The sequence below is a fragment of the Rhinatrema bivittatum genome, chromosome 3 (assembly GCF_901001135.1).
Source record: "Rhinatrema bivittatum chromosome 3, aRhiBiv1.1, whole genome shotgun sequence".
Lineage (NCBI taxonomy): Eukaryota > Metazoa > Chordata > Amphibia > Gymnophiona > Rhinatrematidae > Rhinatrema > Rhinatrema bivittatum.
The window spans coordinates 52,082,294-52,110,253 of record NC_042617.1 but is presented as its reverse complement, the minus strand read 5'-3'; the positions used below and the strand labels follow the sequence as shown (position 1 = coordinate 52,110,253).

Below are 27,960 nucleotides of genomic sequence, written 5' to 3'. Positions count from 1 at the left end.
TTTACTGTTCAAAGTAATAAGGAAATGTGGTAACTAGGAGGTCCATATTCTGCAGGGCGGCAAGCAGACAACTTAGCCAGCTAAATTGTCATGGATAATCAGCAGAGGCTGGATAAACTTACTCAGCAAATTTTAGGACTGATCTCCAGCACGACCAGACTTAGCCGGATAAGTTATCCGGGTAATCTAACCCATTATGTGCCCTAAATAAGACACTGGGACATAATGTTTTAACCACTTCCCCGGAACACCTCCAAGTTAACTGAATAAGTTTTACCTGGCTAACTACCTAGCCGGATAAATTGGAGGCAGCCAGAGCACAGGAATTTTGAAAACCCGTGGTTTGTCCAACTAAATCTTTAACTTAGCCAAACAAACCGTTTGGGTATTTACCTTTGTGTTTTTATTTCGTAATCCTATTTTATGTTTTCTTAATTTTACAATTGTGCAGGGCTGTTGCTACCTGCTTTGATGCCCTGTGTAAATGATTACTGACTACCCCTCCCACCCCTCCGCCAAACCCCCACGGATTCTAATGGAGCAATTCATGGGCTTCTCTTCTTTCCTAATATTAACTTTTGGTGTCTGGACATTGTTCACAGATGCGATGAGGTTTAGAGCAAGGCGACCATATTTCTGGAAGGCAATCTGGGACACTTCTTACCAGTAGTGCCAACAGTGGGCAAGAAGGTCATTTGCAGGAAGGGGTGATTATCTGGTCCTGACACACCAGTGAGTCACCAAGCACCGGCAGATGTGTCGCGGTTCCTGGTGTCCCACTGCCCCAGTTGTGTTTTCCTCCCAATCCTCCCAATCCTCTGCCCCAGTTGTGTTTCCCTCCCATTCCTCCCAATCCTCCGGGTCAGATCCGGAGTCTCCGGATCTGACCCGGAGACTCTGGAATTCTAGTGAAACTGCCGGAGCTCCAGGTCAACACCTGAAACCTCTGGTGTCTTGCTTCCAGTTTGATGCCTGTGTGCCTGCAGTAACCAATCAGAAGCCTTTTCCTTGCCTCTGTGGGCCAATTGGAAGCCTCCTCCCTTCTTCCTGCCCCCACGGGCCAATTGGAAGCCTCCTCCCGTCTTCCTGCCAGTGGCCTGAAGAAGACAGAGGAGGAGTTTCATGGCTGCCGGGGTGCCCAAAGGAGGAGATTGCTGCTGCTGGTAGGAAGAGGGGAGTGTATGTGTGGGAGAATGAAAGTAAACATGTGAGTGTGTTAAGAGTGAGTGTGCACGAGAGGAGAAAGCTTGTGCGCATACCTCGGACTCTGTCCCCATCCCAATTAATAGATGAAATGTCAAGGTGACTGTAAATCAAAAGTTCCCAAGTAAGTTCCCTCCCTCTCCTCTATCACAGCAAGATGCAGATATTCTTCCACTAACACTGCTGCTCTTCCGCCCAGGCAGGAACGGCAGCAGCGTTAGTGGAAGCTGGCAACATCAACAGCATGGCCTTTTCTTCTTCCCACCTCCATGGCTCAGAACCGGAAGGAATGTACAGTGGGGCGCACGGGAAAAAGAGAAGACCACGCTGCATAAATACTGTCAACAGCGCAGGCCCGGACCAAAATAAAGCACATCCGGTGATCAGCGATGGGAGAAAGAACAGAGTTAGCCACCACAGCTGATGGGATTCTTCATTCTCAAGTCACAAGGGTTGGAGAAGATGGCTACTGCAACTGCCATTTGTGCTTGGGGGGGGGGGGGGGGGGGGTGGGTGTGAGGACGTGAGTGACTTGAGCCAGAGGGAGAGAGAACATGTATGTGATTGAGAGCATGTGTGTGACAGAGAGACAGAGACTGGTCAGGGAGGTTTCTGGTGTGTGTGAGACAGAGACTGTGTGTGAGTGACTAACTGTGGACCCTAAGGAAGAGGACTGTGAGGACAGAGCTTCAGCAGCCACTGCTGCAGTTGCTGGAGAAGGTAAGTAAAGGTGGCGTTTTAAGTTAAATTGCCAGCACTAAGAAATGTATGCTGGCCAAATGCAGTCTCAGTTCATCAAGGAGTACTGCTCAATGCTCTAATTTGTATGGGATTTCCATGCAAGAGCGTTAAGCAGTTTTCTATGTTGATTGTAAGTTTTGTTGATAGTAAGTTTTGTTCAAGTACAGGCAAAAAGGAGCCACACTGGGTCAGACCAAAGGTCCATCAAGCCCAGTATCCTGTTGCCAACAGTGGCCAATCCAGGTCACAAGTACCTAGCAGGATCCCAAGGGGTAGATAAATTCCAGGGCTGCTTATCCCAAGAATAAACAGTGGATTTCTGCAACTCTCCCTTAATAATTGTTTATGGATGTTTCCTCCAGGAACTTGGCAAAACCTTTTTTTAAACACAGCTACACTAATAGGTTTCACTACATCCTCTAGCAATGAATTCCATAGCTTAAGTTCAATGTTCAATGTATTCAATTTGATTGACTGCCATTCATGCATTGAGTAAAAAAATATTTTTATTATAAAAGTTTCACTGAGTAACTTCATTGTGTGTCCTCTAGTTTTTGTACTCTTTAAAAGAGTAAACAACCAATTAATATTTACTCGTTCACTCTTTATTTGATAGACCTCTATCATATCTCCCCTAAACTGTCTATTCTCCAAGATGAAATGTCCTAACCTCTTTAGCCTTTCCTCATAGGGGAATCATTCCATCCACTGTATCATTTTGGTTGCCCTTCTCTTTCTAATTATGCTATATCTTTTTTGAGATGTGGTGACCAAAACTGCACACAGTATTCAAGATGATGTGACAAATGGAGTCATACAGAGGCAATGATATTCTCTGTTTTATTCTCTATTCCTTTTCTAATAAACCCTAGCATTCTCTTTGCTTTCTTGGCTGCTGCTGCTGTACACTGAGCAGAAGATTTCACTATATTATCAACTATGACACCTACATCCTTTTCCTGAATGATGACTCCTCATGTGGAACCTTACATTTTGTAGCTATAATTTGGGTTACTCTTCCCTAAGTGCATCACTTGCACTTGCCCACATTAAATTTCATTTGTCGTTTGCTTGCCCAGTTTTTCAAGGTCCTCTTGCAATTTCTCACAATCCTCTTGTGATTTAACAACTTTGAATAATTTGGTGTCATTGGCTAGTTTGTTCACCCCACTCATTGTCTACATTTCCAGGTCATTTATAAAAAGCAGTGGTCCCAGGACAGATCGCTGGGGAACTCCACTATTCTCTCTGTTTTCTATCTTTTAACCAGTTTGCAATCCATGTCCTCAACTCATGACTTTTTAATTTCCTAAGAAGTTTCTCATGAGGGACTTTGTCAAATGCTTTCTAGAAATCCAGGTACACTATATCAACTGGCTCACTTTTATTCCCATGTTTATTTACACCCTCAAAAAATGTTGCAGATTGGTGAGGCAAGACTTCCTTAGGCATAATTTAATAGGACAATTTAGCCAATCTATATATTTAGCAGTTTTGTTCTTTATAATAGTTTCTACCATTTTGCCTGGCACAGATGTCAAACTTGCTGGTCTATAGTCACTTGGATCACTCTTTGAATCCTTACATTGGCAACCCTCCAGCCTTCAGGTATCATAGATAATTTTAATGATAGTTTATAAATTACTATTAACAGGTCCGCAATTTCATTTTTCAGTTCTTTCAGTACTGGGATGTATACCGTCTGGTCCAGGTGATTTGCTACTCTTTAGTTTGCCAGTTTGCCCTAGTACATCTTCCAGGTTAATTGAGATTTGTTTCAGTTCTGCTGAATCATCACCTTTGAATATAATTTCTAGCATCTTCCTCAGTGAAGACCAAAGCAAAGAATTCATTTAGTCTTTGCTATGGCTTTGTCATCCCTAAGTGTCCTTTTACTCCTTGATCATCTAATGGTCCAACTAACTACCTCGCATGCTTTTTACTTTGAATGTACCTGAAAAGTTTTTATTATGAGTTTTTACTTCCATGGCAAGTTTCTTTTCAAATTCTCTCTTTGCCTTCCTTATCAATGCATTGCATCTAACTTGCTAGTGCTTATGCTGTTTCCTGTTTTCTTCATTGAAAACTCTTTTCTATTTCTTGAAAGATGTTTTTAACTATTATAGCCTCTCTCACCTCACCCTTCAACCATGTGTTCAGGGGCAGGGTTCAGAAATGCATGCACAAGCAAGTATTTTACTAGTGGTGTATGCACAAACCTACGCACACACTTTCACACATCTGCTGTTCAAGTCGCAGAAATGAAATGAAATTGCATTTGTCTTTTCTCTGCAGTGTTTGGATGGGAGGTCTGGGTTAAATGGTGAGGGGGATGTGAACTAGTGATTAAAAGTATGCACACGAGTATTTTCATAAAAGGACACTTATAAAATACCTGCTCCTGGTCATAAACTGACAGTACGCACACAGGTTACAGTTAATGCCTGCTTAAAATATATATGTATTTTTTTATAAAATAGATGCACAAGCTGTGTGGATGTCTGCATTAAAAAAACAATGTGCATGTTCTGCCATGCACATATTTTTGGGGTGAAGATGTGCGATATTTTATAAACTGTGCAATTGCTGCCACACAGTTTATAAAATATAGCTTCAATATTAGATACACCAACTTATGCATGTGTATTTGCTGACTTTTGCACACTATTGGAAATTACCCTGCCTGTGTATACATTTTTGGGTGTGCCTGGCTTTTCTTCTTTCATCGTATGCCTTGAGATTTTTGGGAATCCAAATACAGATGGTTTCCAGTAGTATTTTTTCTTTTTCTTTTTTTTTTTTCTTACCTTTTCTGTATTTTTTTATCTGAGTGCTTATACCTGCAATCACTTTTCTTTATACATCTGAAAAAACGAAGAAATATTTTTGTTAAGGTGTAGTCATCCATTTAAAAAAAAGTATTTTATCAGATGGCATCCAGAAATATCAAATAACAGTAAATTGATCTTGCCATAAATTGAAAATTACTTTTCAAGATTCATTATAAAATAAAATGAACTCATGTTTCCTGAAAAATCTATAGTGATAATATAAGTGACCAGAAATGTCTAAGTGAATCAGCACATGTGATCCCACACATGTGAGGGAGATGGTCTGTTAGATGGTTGTAGTTATAATATGGATTTAGAAACAGTTTTTCTAGTGCACTTTGCAGTCATTTTGGTTTGCTTTAGAAATAGCAAAATCATTGTACAGGTTGCTTCCCGTGACTCCACTTATTGCACCACCATATCAGCATCTCGTGATGATCCCAACTCTTTGTGATGGATCAGCAACCCTTATCGCCTGAACTATATATGGCTTTTCCAGAAAGCACAGGGGGCTTATGGAAGTTACGTGGGGCTGTGGTAGCAGTGGCTTGCACCAGGAGCGAGAAATCAAGAGGCCGCAGCAGTGTAGGCAGAATCCAGTGTTGTATATGTAACAGTAATATATAACGCTTGTATAACCTTGTTAAATGTATAACGCTCCGGCGTAAGTTCTTGTTCACTGTACACCGACCTGATATCTTTGATGAGCGGCGGTATATAAAATATTATAAATAAATTTGCAGCCATGGGGAGAAGTGCCTTTGACTTCTCCACCTTGTGCCTTTTGACTGCACCATTGAACATTCTGGGTCAGATGTACTAGGGATTTTCTTTTCATTTTGTGTCTATGGGGAAGAAAATGTAGTACATCTGGGCCTTACTGCTCAGAAGACGCCTGCTTCACTTGGTAGTATCTTTTGTTTTAATCGTGGTGCTTATTTGGTGCTCTTTTTTTTTTTTTCCTTCTGTCTCATCTGTTTTTTCGAAGACTAAAGACAAGCTCATCCTATGAATGCAGGGGGAACAAAGAATAAGCAAAAACAAGTGCTTGGAGAGATGGAATGAACTCTATGGATTCTATTGGTATTAAATAATTTAAGTTCCAAGGGAAGCTTTAGATTTGTGGCACTGAGACAAGGCCAAAAATGGCTAAACAGTGATGCAACATCTAGAACAACGTTTAGAAGCACCAACTAAGAAAATGGCTTGATTTGATTTTCATTATAGCCTTTGATTTACAACTCTCATTACCTAAACGAACTTCTAAGTACAGAAGCCAGCTTGCTTTGATCAGATATTAGATTGGGGTTAGGTTGGATATAAACAGAAAATACATTACCAACGCTGTCCCTTGTTGACCAGTTCTTAACATTAAGTGGATGGCTCAGGTCTTTAACCATTTTGCTGACTTAGGCCATGAAATAGAACTTTGTTCAAGATTTTACCTTTTGTTGCAGAAATCATTGGTATACAGAATAAACACAGTATATATATATATATATATATATATATATATATATATAATTTTTTTTTTTTTTTTTTTACAGTGGTGACAATTGCCAGTCTTTCTCCTGGCATGATATGTTTACTCATATCACTGTTGTAATGTTTGCTACTATACACTAAAAATAATTTACCATACAGAAACGAATGCGTTATTTTTCTTTAATCTGGATTTCTTATCACTGTGTGCAGTGCTTCTTTAAATGATGGGCATACTGAGGACAATATCCAACTTGATCTAGCTGGCTAGCTAACCGACGAGATGTTCCCAACGTTCGTCGGTATATAAAAGTTATTAAATAATAATAATAATAATAAAGGCTTGAAGACTGGCCACTGCAGAATGGTTTAGGTGTGGAGTTTAATTGTGCAGCTTGGTTTAGATACTGCAAAAAGATAGGCACTTTGGGAAACGGGTTTGGGTCAGAGGAATAAACATTGAATTTTCAGTACACGCACATGGTTTTTTTTTCCACTTAACACTACTGGCAGAAAGCAGGGTTTACCTGGGTGCAAAGGCACTTGCATCTCATAGTGAATTTTCTGCTGCTGTTCTCTGTCACCTTGGGTAAATCCCTTCAACCACCATTCACTTAGGTACAAACTTAGGGGCCATTTACTGTGCCACCGTATTTTATCGCAGGAGGGGACAAATACTGCAGGCTGCGGTAAAACATCGTGGGTGGGGACATTCCCGTGGAAAAGTACCTTGGTGGTTCTCTTACGATATTTTTTCTTGCAAACAAATTCTGCAAGAAAAAATATAATGAGGAAAGGGAAAAAAAAAACACAGAATGGTGGCCCCCTTCGTCATTTTAAAGGGCTGGCAGCAGACCTTAACACTCCCTCCAAATGTGTAAAATTTGGCGAAAAATGAGAAAATATAGATAATAAAATCACACAGCGATGCCCTACCCCCCCCCTTCTCAGACCCATCCCCTTGAACAAAAGTCTCCCTTCTCCCCTGGTCCCAAACATCCCACCGACATCAAACACCCCTTCCCTTAGTTGGAAACACTCCCCCACCCCCCTTAGCAATACCTGGAGGCCCCTGGTAGTCTAGTGGATGGAGCACCTTCTAAGCTCCAGGCTGAGCACTGCAATCTTTAATTTTAAATATGGAGGCATCAGGATGCATGTTAGCAACCTAATGCCTCAGAGAAAAGTTAGCTACAGCTCCTGAGTTGTAGCTGACTTTTCAGGAAATACCACAGCTTGCATTATTTGAAGCAGGCCATGTTACTTTATTTGCGGATTTTTGGGGGTAAAATATCATACAATATTGCCGCAATCAAACAGCATTTTTCTTGTGTTAAACGCTTATCACAGCTTAGTAAACCTATCCCTTAGATTGTGAGCCCTCTGGGGATAGGGAAATATGTACAGTACCTGAATGTAATTCGCTTTGCAATGGTGGACAAGTTACGAAAGGAAGAATATAAAAAAAAATTAAATGATGATAAACTGTGTATTGTGTCCCCAGTTCAGCTTAATGAAAATTGTTCCCATTGAGTATTGTTCAGTACACACAGAATCCTTTTTGGGAAGGGCAGCTCTAAACAAAGTAAATAATCTAGAGGCCGCGATTGGCCTCTCCTGTCCGCCACTGATTGCATGCCCTGGAGCAAGTCAATCAGCCTTCCTTTTTTCCCTTGAAACAAAGGGCCTGAGTTTAAAAAACATTTACATGCTTAAAATTGGGTTTTACATATGTAAATGCACTTTACCTGTATAAGTGGGTTTTCTAGATCCTTGTAGACAACGTCGAGAATGTGTAGTGTTTTATTACAGCTACTAATACAGTTAATCATTTCTGTAGCTCTGCTCGATGTATGCAAAATAAGAAATATTCCATGCTTGGGACTGCCTTATAAAATGTTCTGTAGCCTCGTGGGGTTAAAATAAGACAGTGGTGTAGCTTGGTAGGGCAGCTGCCAGTATGGAGAACTTATTTATCTGAAGGGCTAAGATTTGATTCCTTGCATGTGTTGATGTGTTCTGTGATGATCTCACATAACTACTTTTGCTCTGTTCGGGGGAGCTTGCAAGAAAACCATTTATTGAGGGCACCAGTATGTGCGTCACTGAGGGCTTTAATGTATGTCCTTTGTGTGCAGCAGACCAGATTAAAAACAGGCAAAAATCAAGGTCTGGTAAGTAACGCGAGACCATTTTCTCTTATTCCGTGTAGGTGAGTCAAGTCCAACGCGACGAGAAGCTGTGAAGAAGAAGACGGCAGAATACCTTATCCGAGCAGAAAAAATCTCCAGCTTGTGTCAAAAAAGCTCTGGTGAAGATGGTTCTGCCTGTGAGGTAGGAATCCCATCTTTTCTCTCATTTTTCCATGTTCTCTTTTTGTACTGTATCTAAATAACCAATCGTCTTTTGTAAAGCTAGAAATAGTTACTGTGCGTGAATGGATTTTCAGCTGCCTGAAAGCTCGCACTTAGTTTCATAATGTTGTATTAAGTTGGCCTCAGGAAAAAAAAAAGGGTGTTTAGTTTTGGGGGGGTTATTCTGGGGGCTTGTGGTAAATGTACCTTACGTTTTCATGCTGCTAACGCACCTGCCATGACACTCCCTTATATTGCATATAGTGCATAAGAACCCAGTTTTCAAAATCAAATTAGGCAGATACCATATGTTTGAAACTTAGCCAGTTTTTGTTCAGATTTGGAAAAGTACCTCTCTAGCTCCGCTGTTTGGACGCCGGTTATTGATTTAGCCCCTAACCTCGCATTACGGAATCGTTGAACCTTTACCTAATGCAGTCCCATTTTACTGGAAGGGTGCCAGTCAAAACGTCAGTCCTTGGCATTTTTCACCCGAGCTGCAACTTACCTTTCTGGCTGAAGACACTGAAAAATCGGCAACCTCGCCAGAAATTGCAGAAAAGCCCTTAAATATATTTAAACTAATTGTTGCTTCTCAAAAAGACTTTCCAAAACCTCTGCTTGCTTCATTCATTCTTTTTCCTGCCCATCCAAGCAGCGATGACTTGTCGACATCTGGGGCTGCCCCACTTGATTTTGTGCAAAGGACGCGTTTCTGCTAAAGGTGTCATTTGCGCACGTGTAAGGCAAACCTTGGCCAAGCCCCCCGCACTCTCCCCCCCCCCCCTGTGCTCCCAGTATATTTTAAATTTTAGTGGTGGCTGAACTGCATCATTTCCCGGTATTGACGCGTGCCAAGTGCATTTCCATCCAGTACCTCCAAAAAAAATCCAAAATCTCTGCCCCCTCCCCTGCTTGAACCCTCAAAAGCCTCCCTAATACAGGATGGAATGAGGAGTGGCTCTTACCCCCTGCCGCTTCACTTAATACTAAGTGCTGATAGGTCTGACACTTATCAGCACTTAAAGGTAAATTTTAAAAAGGACGCGCCGATTTTATAACATGCACGCGTTGCAAGGGGGGATTTTATTTAAAAGCGTGTCACGACGTCATCGGGCCTTCCCCAGTTCCCTCAAAGGAGCGGACTGGGAGGGAACTTCCCTAACCCCCTAACTATCCTTCCTTCCCTTTTTCCCTCTACGTCCCAACCCCTACCCCCCCCAACTCATCTACATTTTTTTTTTTTTAAACTTACCGGCTGCTGGCGCTTCACTAAGACAGCAGCAGTTTTGTTAGGAACTGGGGAACCTTTTGGGGAAGGGGGAGTCTCTTCTGAAGGGATGGGCTCCACCTTAACCAGGGTGGAACCAGACTGCTGGCACTAACCTTTAAAAAGGAGATAGAGCAGCTTTTAAACTAGAACAAAGGGGAAAGCCGACAGTCGCTCAGCAGCGCATGGTTCGAAGAGAGGTATCTTCAAAGGAAACTAATGATGCATTAGAATTAGGGCATCCCTACAGTGAGGTTCCAATAATAAGAAAAGTAGTCCAAGTGCCTGTAACTAAAAAACTCACCTGAGCTAAAAAATTCTGACTTATCCCTATCAATTAAAAAGCAGAATGAAAATACAAACAAAAAGCAAACTTTGAAATGTTTGTATGCTAATGCCAGAAGTCTAAGAAGTAAGATGGGAGAATTAGAATGTATAGCAGTGAATGATGACATAGACTTAATTGGCATCTCAGAGACATGGTGGAAGGAGGACAACCAATGGGATAGTGCTATACCGGGGTACAAATTATATCGCAAAGACAGAGAGGAGCACTCGGGAGGCGGTATGGCACTTTATGTCCGGGATGGCATAGAGTCCAACAGGATAAATATCCTGCATGACACCCGAGCCGCGAGCCCACGCCCCAGAACCGCCAGCACAAAACAAGAAACGCCCACGAAAACGTCGCGGCGGTGACGTCAGAGGCGCGACCGACCGGCGGGGTATTTAAACCGCCACCCTCCTTGGCGTCGCGCGCACGAAGGAGCGCAACAAAGGGGCCTGCCCCTTTGTTTCGCCCCTTCGATTCACCCCTCGCTCTCCCCTTGCAGTACCCCAACAGCACCGTACCAGTGCTCACCCAATGCCCACCCTGCACTCTACCTGCTAGCGCTCTTCCTGCAACAATTTTCCAGCGCTCTCCAAACAACCATCCAGCGCTCACCAAACAACCATCCAGCGCTCACCAAACAACCATTCAGCGCTCACCAAACAACCATTCAGCGCTCACCAAACAACCATCCAGCGCTCTCCAAACAACCATCCAGCGCTCACCAAACAACCATCCAGCGCTCTCCAAACAACCATCCAGCGCTCACCAAACAACCATCCAGCGCTCACCAAACAACCATCCAGCGCTCTCCAAACAACCATTCTGCGCTCTTCCTGAACTCTTCCATCAAGCAGCTAACCAGCGTTCATCCAGAGCCCTAACCTCCCAATTAATTTATCCTCTCATCCTAGCCTGCCCCCCATCTTACCTCAGCGACAGCCAGCTAACCATCCATTATGTCTCCAGCTCTTCCAATACCAACTTTGCAACACCGCCTCCTACCTAAAAGACCATCCACCAGACAAGCCATTCACAACAACTTAAAATCACTCACCCCAATTCTGATTGCACCAATCACCCAGCTTTTAGGCCTCACCCTCTTTTCACTCTCACTCTTCAATGCACAATCCCTAACAAAAAAATCCCTTATTTTCAACGATTATCTCACCGACGCCAAGCCTGATATTTGTGCTGTAACCGAAACATGGCTTAAGCCCACAGATACAGCTTTAATAAACCAACTCCCTACGCTGACCTACGACTTCTTCTCACTCCCGAGACTGAAAAAAAGAGGAGGTGGAATCCTTCTAGCTACTAAAAAAAGTCTTAACTTCACCCAACACCCATTCACTTCTAACACAAAACTGGAAGTCGGTTTCTTCACATCACAACATCTTCAAATCCTTCTTGTCTACGCCCCCCCAGGGCTCCTAGAAGCAGACATCTCCCCAATCCTCGAAATCACCACCACACTCATCGACCTGGATTCTCCAACAATCATCTTAGGAGATTTCAATCTGCACATAGACAATCCTTCACCATCTAATAGCTGCGTAACCCTCCTCACAGCCCTGTCAGCAATGGGATTCCAACAATTAGTCAACGAACCCACTCACAAAGCGGGTCACACATTGGACTTGATCTTCAGCAACAAAGGCATTACGACTACATCAAATTTGAAGATCCAAAAAGTACCATGGTCGGACCACACTCTTATCTCTACCTCTCTCACTTTGAAAGAAACCACCACTCCTAATATCCGCAGCGTTCGACACGGTCAACCACGCTATCCTCCTAAACCAGTTGTCATCCATAGGAATCAGAGGCACCGTCCTTTCCTGGTTTAAAACCTTTCTCAACAATAGAGGTTACAAAGTCAAACTCCAAAACAAGGAATCCTCAAGATTTGACTCTACCATAGGAGTCCCACAAGGTTCTTCATTATTTCCGACTCTATTCAATATTTACCTTCTTCCTCTATGCCAACTTCTCACCGACCTCAATCTAAAGTTTTTTCTATACGCAGACGATATCCAAATCATCATCCCTATCAAAGACACATACTCTAATACTCTTGACTACTGGGAATCATGCCACCAAAAAATCAAACAACTACTCAACAGTTTACACCTCATCTTAAATTCCTCCAAGACTGAGATCCTTCTTATCTCGCCTGAAAACAACACCAACAACAGTACTCTTCCCACCAATCTTCCTACCACACAAACTAGAGACCTAGGAGTGATAATAGATAACCGGCTAAACTTCAAGGCACACATCAACAAAACAACCAAAGACTGTTTCTATAAACTCCAGGTCCTGAAAAGGATAAGACCTCTTTTCCACGCTCAAGACTTCAGAACGATCATCCAAGCAGTCATATTTTCGAAACTGGACTACTGCAACTCCCTATTGCTAGGTCTACCTTCATCATACTCCAAACCACTACAGATGGTTCAAAATTCAGCTGCCCGTATTCTGACAGGCGCAAGGAAAAGAGACCACATTTCACCCATCCTGAAAGAGCTTCATTGGTTACCCGTATACTTCCGCATCATGTATAAAGCCTTAACTATCACCTATAAAACGATACATCAACTCACCACTCTCGATCTCCAATTCCCTCTCCAAGTACATAATTCCACTAGACCTACCAGAGATGCATATAGAGGTTCCCTCCTGGTTCCCCCAGCGAAAACGACCAAACACACATCACCGTAAGAGATCGTGCCACCTCCACAGCTGGCCCTCTACTGTGGAATTCCATTCCTACAGACCTCAGACAGGAGCCCTGCCTCCCAAATTTTAGGAAAAAACTTAAGACTTGGTTATTCAAGCAAGCCTTTCCGGACACAACTCAATGACACAATCCAATAACTCCTAAATCACCTTGCCGTTTGTTTATAACATTTATTTTGTATACTACATTTAAATTGTATATTGTTTAACCATTTCTATCCTCTTTTCTATTTTTCCTACTCCAAGTTTAGCCACCTTTGTTAAATGTAACTGTACCTTCTGTCACCACAGTTCTAGTTCTATGTTCTTAAGTTCTATGTATTTTATTGCACCCCCATTCTATGTAAACCAGCAAGATATGTTTTCATGATTGCCGGTATATAAAAACTCTAAATAAATAAATAAATAAATGCAAAATTGAATATGGGTAGAAATCCCTTGTGTGTCAGGGAAGACTATAGTGATAGGAGTATACTACCGTCCACCTGGTCAAGATGGTGAGAGAGACAGTTAAATGCTAAGAGAAATTAGGAAAGCTAACCAAATTGGTAGTGTGGTAATAATGGGAGACTTCAATTACCCCAATATTGACTGGGTAAATGTATTATCGGGACACGCTAGAGAGATAACGTTCCTGGATGGAATAAATGATAGCTTTATGGAGCAATTGGTTCAGGAACCGACGAGAGAGGGAGCAATTTTAGATCTATTTCTCAGTGGAGCACAGGACTTGGTGAGAGAGGTAACGGTGGTGGGGCCGCTTGGCAATAGTGATCATAATATGATCAAATTTGAATTAATGACTGGAAGAGGAGCAGTATGCAAATCCACGGCTCTCGTGCTAAACTTTCAAAAGGGAAACTTTGATAAAATGAGAAAAATTGTTAGAAAAAAACTGAAAGGAGCAGCTATAACAGTAAAAAAAAAACGTGCAAGAGGCGTGGTCATTGTTAAAAAAATACCATTCTAGAAGCACAGTCCAGATGTATTCCACACATTAAGAAAGGTGGAAAGAAGGCAAAACGATTACCGGCATAATTAAAAGGGGAGGTGAAAGAAGCTCTTTTAGCCAAAAGATCTTCATTCAAAAATTGGAAGAAGGATCCAACAGAAGAAAATAGGATAATTTATTTATTTTATTTATTTAACTTCTTTTACTATAACGATACTCAAGACCAGGTCTTATCGTACCGGTTTACAATAGAACAGGGGGAAAACCAAATTAACATCTTGGTAGAAATGAAAAGTTACATTAAAACATAATGCATAAACGTTGGCAAGTTAAATGTAAGACATTGATAAGACAGGCTAAGAGACAATTTGAAAAGAAGTTGGCCGTAGAGGCAAAAACTCACAGTAAAAACTTTTTAAAATATATCCGAAGCAGAAAGCTTGGGAGGGAATCAGTTGGACCCTTAGATGATTGAGGGGTTAAAGGGGCACTTAGAGAAGATAAGGCCATCGCGGAAAGATTAAATGATTCTTTGCTTCGGTGTTTACTGAAGAGGATGTTGGGGAGGTACCCGTACTGGAGAAGGTTTTCATGGGTAATGGTTCAGATGGACTGAATCAAATCACAGTGACCCTAGAAGATGTGGTAGACCTGATTGACAAACTGAAGAGTAGTAAATCACCTGGACCAGATGGGATACACCCCAGAGTTCTGAAGGAACTAAAGAATGAAATTTCAGAGCTATTAGTAAAAGTTTTTAACCTATCATTAAAATCATCCATTGTACCTGAAGACTGGAGGATAGCTAATGTAACCCCAATATTTAAAAAGGGCTCCATGGGTAATCCGGGAAACTACAGACTGGTTAGCCTGACTTCAGTGCCAGGAAAAATAGTGGAAAGTGTTCTAAACATCAAAATCACAGAACATATAGAAAGACATGGTTTAATGGAACAAAGTCAGCATGGCTTTACCCAAGGCAAGTCTTGCCTCACAAATCTGCTTCACTTTTTTGAAGGAGTTAATAAACATGTGGATAAAGGTGAACCGGTAGATGTAGTATACTTGGATTTTCAGAAGGCATTTGACAAAGTTCCTCATGAAAGGCTTCTAGGAAAAGTAAAAAGTCATGGGATAGGTGGCGATGTCCTTTCGTGGCTTGCAAACTGGCTAAAAGACAGGAAACAGAGAGTAGGATTAAATGGACAATTTTCTCAATGGAAGGGAGTGGGTAGTGGAGTGCCTCAGGGATCTGTATTGGGACCCTTACTTTTCAATATATTTATAAATGATCTGGAAAGAAATACGACGAGTGAGATAATCAAATTTGCAGATGATAGAAAATTGTTCAGAGTAGTTAAATCACAAGCAGATTGTGATAAATTGCAGGAAGTCCTTGTGAGACTGGAAAATTGGGCATCTAAATGGCAGATGAAATTTAATGTGGATAAGTGCAAGGTGATGCATATAGGGAAAAATAACCCATGCTATAGTTACACAATGTTAGGTTCCATATTAGGTGCTTCAACCCAAGAAAGAGATCTAGGCGTCATAGTGGATAACACATTGAAATCGTCAGTTCAGTGTGCTGCGGCAGTCAAAAAAGCAAACAGAATGTTGGGAATTATTAGAAAGGGAATGATGAATAAAACGGAAAATGTCATAATGCCTCTGTATCGCTCCATGGTGAGACTGCACCTTGAATACTGTATACAATTCTGGTCGCCGCATCTCAAAAAAGATATAATTGCGATGGAGAAGGTACAGAGAAAGATTACCAAAATGATAAGGGGAATGGAACAGCTCCCCTATGAGGAAAGACTAAAGAGATTAGGACTTTTCAGCTTAGAGAAGAGACGGCTGAGAGGGGATATGATAGAGGTGTTTAAAATCATGAGAGGTCTAGAACGGGTAGATGTGAGTCGGTTATTTACTCTTTTGGATAATAGAAAGACTAGGGGGCACTCCATGAAGTTAGCATGTGGCACATTTAAAACTAATCGGAGAAAGTTCTTTTTTACTCAACGCACAATTAAACTCTGGAATTTGTTGCCAGAGGATGTGGTTAGTGCAGTTAGTATAGCTGTGTTTAAAAAAGGATTGGATAAGTTCTTGGAGGAGAAGTCCATTACCTGCTATTAAGTTCACTTAGAGAATAGCCACTGCCATTAGCAATGGTAACATGGAATAGACTTAGTTTTTGTGTACTTGCCAGGTTCTTATGGCCTGGATTTGGCCACTGTTGGAAACAGGATGCTGGGCTTGATGGACCCTTGGTCTGACCCAGTATGGCATGTTCTTATGTTCTTATGGCGTTGTCCCGGCCGGCCACCCAGACACCATCCTTGGCCCGTCCCTTTTCAGGAACTCGGCACTTCCATGCGTACCGCTCTGAAATGCACTCGGCACGCGTCAATACCGAGAGATATGTACGTGGCTGGGTTTTAAAAATTCAGCCTTTAGTGTGCAGTGAATAAATTAAATTATCAGCTGCCAGTGAAGGGACCTAGCCCCGTTCAGAACTTAATTCTAAACAGGGATTGGTCCCTACACTGACAGCATTGACTGAGTGCAGTGAGTATGGATAAAATTTAGGAATACATTTTTGATTGACATCTGGAATGGCATTCTGGCTGATTTCTGCTACTGTTGAATTCACATTAACATGTTTGACCTGGATGACTTCTTACGACCCACCTCTTGTCTTTTAGCCATACCTGAATACATGCGCAGGGCCGGTGGAAGCACTAGGCGAACTAGGCCTGGGCCTAGGGCGCCGAGCATTAGGGGGGCGCCGAGCAGTGGTATACCGAGGGGAGGTCAGGGGGAGCCAATGCGGCCGCCGGTGGACCTCATCCCACTGGCAGCTAAGCAGTGAACTACCGCTGTGCTGTGCTGTGTGCTGGACACACACAGCAGGAAGATCGGCAGGGCCATGGTGGAGCTCATGTCACCAAGGCCCGAAGAAAAATGTTGCGTCCAAACCTGCAGGTGCTCCTCCTCCTTCCTGCCCGCTCGGCCCCAGAAGAAAATGTTGCCAGAGCCGCGCGGGCAGGAAGGAGGAGGAACAACAGCCACGTGCAGAAGAGGAGCAGCGTTTATGGTCATCTGCGAATCTGAAGTCGCAGCGGGCTGAGAAGAGGAGGAGGCCCGGTAGCAGGGCCGCCGCCGCGGATGCCACATTGCGGGCGGCCCGAGAAGATCAGGGCCACTGTAGAGCCCATCCTGCAGCGCCCCGTAAAGAGGAGGCCCAGAGGCAAGAGAGAGGCTGAGGGCCTGTAGAGTGTGAGTGTGTGTGTGTGTGTGTATGAGATGAGTTGAGAGATTGGTGCCATCCCGGTTACCAAATAGTATCAACTTTATAATCATAAAACCACCACAAACCACCCTATATGTTTATATTTGCAGTTCTCAATCACCTTCTTCTATCAGTGGCGGTACTATAACATCGTCATTTGAGTAGTTCATCGCCGATCTATGCTGTGGCCCCTGAAAAAAGGACTTTGTTCGAAACTTGGCCTTGGGATTATCGAGCAGCTAAGTAAAATTAGCTTTAAATATCTTCAGATTATGAAGTTTCAAGTACGGTGAAATGCGGACATTGCTTGGGCGGAGGAAAAGTTTTTTGGATAATTTTAGAAAAAATTTTGTTTTAATATGAAAACATAAAAATCTTTTTAAAAAATTGTTGGTGGCACTGCAATTATAAACATATAGGGTGGTTGGTGATGGGTTTATGATTATAAAGTTAATACTAACTGGGATGGTACCTATAAATAGTATTATATTATTATGAGCAAAAGGCACCCCTCTCTTAATCTATTATACGCGTGTTTGTGCGAGCGGCTGCACGGGGCCTGAAGAGTGCGTGTGCATTGGAAAAGAGAATGTGCGTGTTTGTGCGAGCGGCTGCACGGAGCCTGAAGAGTGTGTGTGCATTGGAAAAGAGAATGTGCGTGTTTGTGCGAGCGGCTGCACGGAGCCTGAAGAGTGTGTGTGCATAGGAAAAGAGAATGTGCGTGTTTGTGCGAGCGGCTGCACGGAGCCTGAAGAGTGCGTGTGCATTGGAAAAGAGAATGTGCGTGTTTGTGTGAGCGGCTGCACGGAGCCTGAAGAGTGTGTGTGCATTGGAAAAGAGAATGTGCGGGTTTGTGCGAGCGGCTGCACGGAGCCTGAAGAGTGCGTGTGCATTGGAAAAGAGAATGTGCGTGTTTGTGCGAGCGGCTGCACGGGGCCTGAAGAGTGCGTGTGCATAGGAAAAGAGAATGTGCGTGTTTGTGCGAGCGGCTGCACGGAGCCTGAAGAGTGCATGTGCAAAGGAAAAGAGAATGTGCGTGTTTGTGTGAGCGGCTGCATGGAGCCTGAAGAGTACATGTACATTGGAAAAGAGAATGTGCTGTTTGTGCGAGCGGCTGAACGGAGCCTGAAGTGTGCGTGTGCATTGGAAAAGAGAATGTGCGTGATTGTGCGAGCGGCTGCACGGGGCCTGAAGAGTGCGTGTGCATTGGAAAAGAGAATGTGCGTGTTTGTGCGAGCGGCTGCACGGAGCCTGAAGAGTGCGTGTGCATTGGAAAAGAGAATGTGCGTGTTTGTGCGAGCGGCTGCACGGGGCCTGAAGAGTGCGTGTGCATAGGAAAAGAGAATGTGCGTGTTTGTGCGAGCGGCTGCACGGAGCCTGAAAAGTGCGTGTGCATAGGAAAAGAGAATGTGCGTGTTTGTGCGAGCGGCTGCACGGGGCCTGAAGAGTGCGTGTGTATAGGAAAAGAGAATGTGCGTGTTTGTGCGAGCGGCTGCACGGGGCCTGAAGAGTGCGTGTGCATAGGAAAAGAGAATGTGCGCATGCTGTTTTTCTTCTCCTGACCTAAACACGCAACCAGGGAACAACTCTATTTAGTTCAGCTTGCCTGTGCATGTGCTGCAGAAGCTCACATGTACTTTTAACTGCTTGGAGGAGGGCAGTTGTCCCAGGAAAATCATCATTGTGAACCTGCATAAATGGCTTTGGTCTTTGGTAGCTTCCTGTGGAACACTTCTAAATAATTTTCCCTATTCACATGTTGTAAACCATCGCCTGGGATGACCAAACTAATTAGAAGGATCTGAGCCAGATGCATTAGTTAAAAAAAAATCAGGAAAACTCTGGAAATAGGTTTACAATTCCTACTTATCCCTTTCTTCTTTATGCTGAACATAGGGAAGCTAATTTTATAACTTAAGATATTTCAAAAACGCATAAATTATGCCAGTGTTCAAAGGTAATGTACTCGCATAAGTCTGCTCTGAAAAAGCACAAACTAATCTGCTTTTTGCAGGGTGTGATTTGGGCGTTTTACTTTTGCAGGCATACCTTTTAAAAATCAAAAGTAGGCCTATGAACCCACACTCTCTGTAAAAGCATGCACACATTTGGGTTGTGCTCAAGTTCCAAGCAGTTTCCTAACAAGTCCTGTTTTATGAACACAATTGCCTTTGACAATTCCTCACCCCCCATGTGCAAATCTAATCCAGTTCATTCTGAAAGTCCAGCGTACGTTTCCGAAGCCACCAATATCCATATTCTCAAGGTAGGTGACTCGCCTTCTCATCCTGCCTAAATGCCACTGTGGATGTAATTAATTGTGGGGGGCCTCTGCAGCCAGTTTTTCATTTCAGTGGCTGGATGCTCTCTAATTAACTGCCTTGCACTGCAAGCCGCCTCGACTTGTGAGTTGCTTTCCTGTTACTTTTTTTTTTTTTTTTTGGTTTCCCCATGTTCTCGTGATTTATTTACTTGCAACCTTAGCGCTGAGGACAAACAGAAAAACTTCACCTTTCATCTCCACTCTCTCTCTGATTTATGATAGATTTAGTTTCCTTCGGCCTGGCATTTGCTTCAGCGGGCGGCCTTCCTTCAAGTGCCTCTCTGATTGATGTCTAATCTTTGATATCTTCCATTAGCCTCCAGGACCGCGAAGTTCAAGGCCCTCTTGGAACCTAAGGAGCCCTGCCGAGGAACTGAAGGCCTTTCGAGTCCTTGGGGTGATTGGCAAGGTAATTCTTCTGTGTCTTTCCGAGAGTTCAGTGGTAAATCGACTTCATGCTGTCATTCCGTCTTTGAAGCCCTGGGATCTTGAGGATATGAAACAAAAGAGGAAAATGACTCAGATGCATCTGCACTTTAAAATAACAAAAGGCACAGGGGAAAAAAAAAAAAAAGCTTTTATGTAAGCAATTCATGTAAGGTCATGCAAAATATATTTGAGCTAAAGGAGCCAGGTACATGTTTAGTGGTGTTCAGCAGCAGAAGGCCAGACTTTAAAAAGAAGCCTTTGCAGTTGTTGTGCGGGGGAGCAGTCAGATCCTTTTGTCGATTTGTCCTCCTGCATGGGCTTGGTGGTTGGAAATATGCAACCAAATAATGTGTTTTCACATTCAGTAATTAACAGCAGGACACGGATTTTGAGAGGAAACCTCCCTGGAAAAGCAGTTTTGCTTTCACCTCTGTCTTTGAAAGTCCCAGTCCAGGCAGACGTCTGGCAACAAGTCAAGCCAATGTCTGTTTGGTGTGTGGCACACGAGCAAGGGATTCGGATAATGTGAGGATAATTAACATTTTCCTGTCATGTGCAAAATCATGACTTTTTTTTTTTTGTTGAAAATGTAACAGGAGCAGGACCCCTCCAATAAGTAATGAAAGTGAAAAGAGGGAAGAAATTGTTGCATCAGGATGACCTAATTCTTTGCATGCAGGAAAATCAACTTCAGAATAGCAAACTCTCATCAGCTGTGCCACAGCTCCTCTTTAAAGCAACCATTCTTTATTAAAGCAGGACTTTGCACTCTTCACTAGTCCATACAGTAGCATCCTATCCTCCTCTGCCCAAGTTCATCGCCTCCTTGACCCATCCCTACCTCTCTGCTAATAACAGAAGACTCAAGTTTCTTGCAGTTGGCTGCACAGTAATAACTTATAAAGTCTTCAGAAAGTTGTATTTGTAGAATAGGGCATTTCAGGCCAGACATTCCAAAAGATGGAAATTGCCTTTACTACATTAGTCCCTTCATGTTGAAGTAGTACCCTTTAATTAAGTTTGACAGTTAAGCTCATTGAAATTCCTCCCAATGATGTGCCTTTTTTGCGTTTTTATTGGGTGGTTGTCGCTGATACAATCAATAACTTCAGCTCTTGAGAAAAGGGTTTCTTTTAGTGTTCCTTCATGCAAATCTTGGTAGGAGAGCTGGCAAAGATTTTTCTGATAGTTTTAATGACATTAAACATGTTGTGATTGTGTTCTTGCATCTATTGTGATGTCTTCTGCACCAGTGAAGCTTGCATTGAGCCTCTTGGTTTGCTTGAAATTGTTGTTGTTGTTGTTCTTGAATTAATTGTTTTACTTCCTCATAATGTATTTTTATTTTATTAATTGCTTAGACTTAAAATAAAATATATATATTTGACTGATTTAGAGTGATCATTTTGGATTTAACATAGCTTTAGCATATTTTTCCATATCTTGTGAATCCTTTTGTTCCCTAGATTCCTGTGTTTACATTCACATAGTATTGCCATACTTGAATCTGTTCACCCTCAGATGTTTTTTTATTTATATGCTTAATGTTTGTGTGCATGCTCAGTGTCAACTGTTTTCAAGGAGGATTTCCGCATATTTATACATTTATATGTGCAGCTCACGTAGCTTGGAAAATCATGGGCATCGTCTCTGCCACAGAGCAAAATTTGTTAATGTGTCAGGTGTGGTAATAGAGTGAGTTGGGTGGCTTATGCTAGATCTATAAAATTTTAAATGATATATTTTATAAAATATTTCCCAATATAGGCCATACCAAATAAATGTGTTTTATTTTAGATTTTTTTATATTCCACTTTTCGGCACTTCAGAGTGTTCATCAAAGCAGATTACATTTAGGTACTATAGGTATTTCCCTATCCCCAGAGGGCTCACAATCTAAGGCCTGGATTTATCAAAATGCACTAATATTGCATGCGATAGGAAAAGGGGTGTGCTTTATGATAATAGGCAGTTTATCGCAAAGTTTATGCAAAACGCTAACCTTTTCACATTTTGCGATACATTTCAGAATTGTTGTCTTTCCTGCATACAACCACTGGGTGGACCATTTTTAGTAGTTTTGAAGCTCCCAGAGAGCCAGCCTAGCTATCAGGGCCGGAGAGATGGAGAGAGAGAGAGATTGAGACTAGCCATAATGCTCTCACACTAGATAGGTATTTATATCTTTATGGGAAGCCCACCTAGTAACTCGAGGTGAGGTTTAGGTATTAGTGTAGGGGTTAGGGGCCACTTTGACATTCAAAGTGAGACGTACGACAGAACAGTGGTCTCTTGTGAAGATTTGATGACCTTCCGAGTGAGGAAACTCGGCCAAAGATGAGATTTGTGCAATGTCCTCTCAACCTAGCTTGATGGACATCAAGCTAGGTTGATGTCCTCTCAACCTAGCTTGATGTCCATCAAGCTAGGTTGAGAGAACATTGCACAAATCTCATCTTTGGCCGAGTTTCCTCACTCCTCACTTCCTCACTCTCGAAAACGCCATAACGCAATTTGATAAATGACCCCCTAAGTTTGTACCTGAGGCAACAAAGGGTAAAGTGACTTGCCCAAGGTCACGAGGAGTGACAGTGGAATTTGATCCCTGGTTTCCCTGGCTCCTAGCCGCTGCCCTAACCACTAGGCCACCACTCTGTCATTTCTTTGAAGCAACATTTATAAAGAGGCACCACTTTGGCTGGACCCATAACTCAAGTTGTAATGCTGCATGGAGAAAGCTATGTCTCCTGTCAGCGGGGCGGGCGAGGTTTGGGCACAATGTGGTGGTGGCAAGCCTGCGCGCTGGGAAGGAGAACAAAAGGGTCGTTGCAACTACGGCAACTCCTGCCTGCCAAACTCCGGTACGGTGGACGAGTCTTGCAGGAGACTTTCTTCCAGTCCTGAAGGATGCATCTTGGGGGAGGGGATTTTAAGAGGGAAAGATGGGTAGGGGGAGAGACAACATGGCACAGCGTAGCTATTTTCTGTGCACCCAGTCCAGCTGGATATTGTTGGCGCTACAGAGTGTTTAATGTGATCCAGCCTTTCTCCCCACCAAGTCAGCCAATCTGTGGGATTTTGCCTGCACAGTACACCTTGCTTTACTACAAATTTCAGTTTGGATTGGGCTCCATTGGTGGTTTTCCCAATAGTTAGGAAATGCAATAATAAAAGAGGATTTTACTGCCAGGGCTGACGTGTGGCACTATTATGAAGACCACTGGAAAGACAGCAATGAAAGGTGGGGGGTGGCCCTGCATCGCTAATCTAGGTTTGGGAATCCTTAACTCTAACGGAGTGCCACAGGTGTTCGTTCTATCACCTCTTTTAATTAATTAATTAATTAATTAATTAATTAATTACTCTGTTTATAACTTTTCTATACCGAAGTTCAAATAACAGAGTTAATTATCACTCCGGTTTACATTGCAACCATAAAAACAGTGACAAAGTTGTCTTACATAGAACAGGGGGAGAGAAAAACTTGGATACAGCTTAAGCATGTTTTAAATTAAATTTAAGCATAATTAAACTATTATGTCATTAAATAATTTTCATTTGCATATCTCTTATATGCAGATGATATTTAGCTTCACTTCTTATTGGAGAAAGATCTGAAGGAGAGGAATGACAGTTAATCAATGTGTAGAAGCAGTTGGAAAGTGGGTGAGAGAAATTAAGCCGTAACAAATGAGGTTTTGGGACTGGGCAGAACCTCCAAACCAGATTTGAATTTTCAGATAGGCATAGAAAATTCTGTACTACCAGTGAGTCCACACGATTTGTAATCTTGGTGTTCGGCTGGATTCCAAGCTTACAAGGGAGGTGCAGACTGCTGCATTTTCTCAGGGTAGCGGTAGATAGTGCAGCAATTGAAGCCATTTCTTGGTGCAGAACGTCTTGCAATCGTTATCCAAGTACTGCATCCCTCTGGCCTTAGCTACCACCGTAGCAGAAGGTGGCAGAGCAATGTGATAAGGTAGTGGCTAAGGCCAGAGGGATGCTGAGCTGAATAGAGAGCAGGAAGAAGGAGGTGATAATGCCACCTTTACAGGGGTTTTGTGTTTTTTTGTTTTTTTAAAATATTCTACTTTTTTAGGCACTTCAAAGTAGATTACATTCAGGTACTATAGGTGTTTCCCTTCTCCCTGGAGGATTCACAATCTAAGTTTGTCCCTGAGGGCAATGGAAGGTGAAGTGACTCGCCAAAGGTTAGAAGGAGTGGCAGCGGGATTTGAACGCTGGATTCCCTGGTTCAAAGCCCACAGCTCTAACCACTTTGGCTGCTCCTCCACAGGGCCCCGGTGAGGCCTCCCCTAGAGTACTGTGTTTAGTTCTGGAGACCTCATCACAAAATTGATAAGGAGAAAATGGAAGCGATCCATAGAGAGGGAACCAAAATGGTGGGCCTGCACAAAAAGCCTTATGAGGTGAGACTGAAGGACCTTAATATATGTATACCCTGGAAAAGAGGAGAGACAGGGGAGATGTGATACAGACCTTCAAATACCTGAAAGGAATTAGTGATGCGTGAGCTGCAAAAGTGGAAGTCACAATATAAAACTCCAAGGGAGAAGATTCAGGAGCGATGTCAGGAAATATTTCTTCACGGACAGGGTTGGCGGATGCATGGAATGTCCTTCCTGGAAGAAGTGGTGAAGGCAAGAACAGTAATGGAACTCAAAAGGACATGGGACGAGCACAGAGGATGCCTGCAGGCTTGAGAATGGAAATGAAGAATTATAATTTTTCTGCTACACACACAGTTTACATATAGACTTGGGTGGCCCGCACGGAACAGCAGTTACGACTGCCTTTAACAGAAGGCAACATCGCTCTCCTCTTTGGCGATGGGGTTAAGGGGGAATAGGATTCAGACGACAGCCAACCCTAGGTCCTGACGTTTTACAGTCCGGGGTACTGATATACAGACAGTAGGGAAGAAGCACGGAATTGCTTGGATGGACCATTTGGCCTTTTTCTGCCATCATTACTATGTTACTTGTGGTATCCAGGCTGGATTACTGCAATGCACCGTATACCGTTCTGCGTATGGAAGGATTACAGCTGATCCAAACTGCTGCAGCCAGGATGCTTGCTAATTGTAATTTTAGAGGTCCTGTTATCCCCATCTTAAAAGATCTTCACTGGATTCCCTTTCAATATTCAGTCAAAGTTCTGACCCTGACTTTTAAGTCCTTGAATAGCATTAGGCTTGCATACCTGACAGTGCAGCGAAAAGCCTAACCCAACCTCTTGTTTAAGATCATCACGAGAGTCATTTTCACACGTACCTGTAGTGTCAGAAATTAGATTTAGTAGGAACACATGCAAAATCTTTTTCTGTAACAGCAGGCCGTCTCTGGTATGCTATCCATAGTAACATAGCAGATAAAGACCAAAAAGGCCCAGCTAGTCTGCCCAGCAGCGATTTTCTGCACATCTTACCCAAGGTAGATCAAATTCCCACATAGAAGCCACCCCTAGTCCTGTTGGGTCCCCTTTAGAGTTGCCACTGCTTCTCTGAGCAGGTGTCCCCATGCCTTCATATTACTGCTGCCCTGGGCTGAAACTTTAAAGCTGGCGATATGACCAAGCTTTTCATCTCTTTCCCAGGAGCTGGCAGTACCTTTGAAAAATGGTACTATCCTTACCTGATGCTTCAGACCGTTCCCTAGAGAAACGTGCCTTGCAAAGGATTATGAGATTCAGACAGTTCTGTGAAGACATGGTTGTTAGAGCAGATTTTAAATAGTGAGGGTTTTATTTAAGAATCCTATGTTTTATATTTTATTGGCTTTTATGGCATCAATTGCTTGGTTTTCACATGTTTTTATGTAGTCCTGTTTGTTGTTTTATATTTATTTTTTTCTAGTGTATGTGGGTGGGGATTTAATCTCTGAAATTTCTAATGTCTATTATTATTTATTTATTTATTTAGATTTGTATATTCTGTTTTTTTTTGCCACTTCACAGTGTACATCAAAGCGGATTACATTCAGATACAAGAGATATTTCCCTATCCCCACAGGGCTTACAATCTCATTTTGTACCTGTATTTGGATTTTATGTTCTTGTGTATCTGTTTGGTATGTGGTTCAGATTATAAATTCAAAATGCACTCCTTCCCTTATTTGCAGATTAATATTCTATGGTTTTATTGTTTTCATGAGATGATTATATGGTGATTTTGTTTGATTAGGATATTTTTGTTTGAGTTTATTGTTTTTAATATGTTGTACAGCAGCGTTTTTGAAGTGTGATTAATAATTCAAAATAAATATTGTCACGGGTTTGTGCCACCAGTCACTCTCCAAGTCACAATCCAGCTGCAATTCTCTGGTTATACAAGAAACTGAACCACTGGTTGAGCCTCAGGGGTGCTTTTCCACAGTCCCAATGCCCGGCTCCTCCTTACAGCTTCCCCAGTTCCACCCTCTGAGCTCCCCAGGCCAGGTACTCCAATCTCTAATGCCTATACTTCACCCCGTTCCTTCCAGGGTATCACAGCTATGGGTTTAAATCTTCTCACCCCAGTTGGTGAGCTGGGTTAAGCATACACAGTCCCAAATTATCCTAGTAGTTTAAAGTCTGTATAAATTTACTTTATCAAACCACATTAGTCTCAAACTCATATGATAAGAAAGCAACTCTCACCTTACTCCTACTGCACGCTGCTCAAAATTGCTTGCTGCACAATTGGCTGCGTTCTATGGACTTGGTTCTTAGGAACCCGACCCTACTGCCACCTCCCACTGTAGCCTGCAGCTGGGGTTTGTAGTTTCCCTTTCACTATGGCTGCAACACCCCACAGCAGCGTTGACTTAAAGCTCCTGACCTGTAGTCTCCATGAGTGTCTCCACTACTCATCTTCCAAGTCCATCGGCTCCGGCTCATCCTCAGGGCTGCTCAGGACCTCCAACTCTGGTTTTAGTAGAGCTCCTTCCGGTTCCTGCCCTGCTTCTCTTTCAAACAAGTTCTCACTCTTCTTCGGCCATGCCTGGGCTCTCTCAGCCTCTTGATAGGGCAAAGCCTGGGAAGTTTCTCCCCCTCCAGACCTCCCATGCCTCCTGGGAGTTGGAGTCCACCTCCTTTTCTGATTTCTTTTACATACTGGATTTCCTTCCCAGGTTTTCCTTTCAGCCTCTCTTCTTATATTCACCAGGGGAATATAATGCCCATTACAATATAAATAAACACTTTATGTTGAAAATATGAAGGGCCATGAGACAAACATAGTTTAGGCCACCTAGGCAGCTTAATAATGAATATGAATGAACCATTGTATAAGTTTTGCAGTTATATATATTTTTTTTATATAATATTGATATGAGACCTATTTTTATTTGCAGTTTTTGCAGTGGAGCACTGTAGAATAAAATAGAACTGATTCATTATTACTGCTGAAAAGAAATTAGCAGTGGATTGTAGCCCTTTGAATCTCTGATCAGTTATGGAGTGTCTCACTTAGTGAAAAAAACTGAGAAACACTGCATTAACATGCATTATTTATTCAGTAGCCTGGATACAGTACAGGAAAAATATATACCAAACCTCTGTTCTGCTGAACTTTTGGATAATGACCATCTCTGCTTCTCTTCTACCTGTCCATCTCTGAACTCAGGAAAGTACCTACATGTCCTTGTGCCACGAGACAATATAGCAACTCATGGAGTGAGGATGGCCTCCCCTGAATGTGTCAAAACTAATTGAAAATCACTTGGGTTGCATCCCTTCCTTCTCATGCTTTATTTATTAATTTTATTTTTTAATTTAAAATCTTTTCTATACCGTCATTAAGTTATTTACCATCATAACGGTTTACAGGCTGGCACAAATAGGCAGGCACAAATGTTAGTACTTAACAGAGGCGCCAATAGATAACCGGTAACATATAATTTCATACAATATCTATTTGAATCATGTCATATAATGTCCATTGAATACTTGTCTCATGGTTAGCTTACATGTAATTTGTTCTTGTACTTTCATGTTTAATCTACT

General features: G+C 42.5%; 1 protein-coding gene across 3 annotated transcripts in view; it reads left to right on the top strand.

Moving 5' to 3' along the window:
* The window catches only part of RPS6KC1 (ribosomal protein S6 kinase C1), a 287,188-nt gene that overhangs the window by 134,891 nt on the left and 124,337 nt on the right, over positions 1-27,960 (top strand). For 2 of the 3 annotated variants that reach the window (XM_029593217.1, XM_029593218.1), the window contains exons 8-9: positions 8,470-8,591; positions 19,844-19,936. In XM_029593217.1, the coding sequence (XP_029449077.1) occupies positions 8,470-8,591; positions 19,844-19,936 (215 nt within the window). The remainder of the gene's footprint in view (positions 1-8,469; positions 8,592-19,843; positions 19,937-27,960) is intronic. The other variant, XM_029593219.1, reaches the window with a different exon arrangement.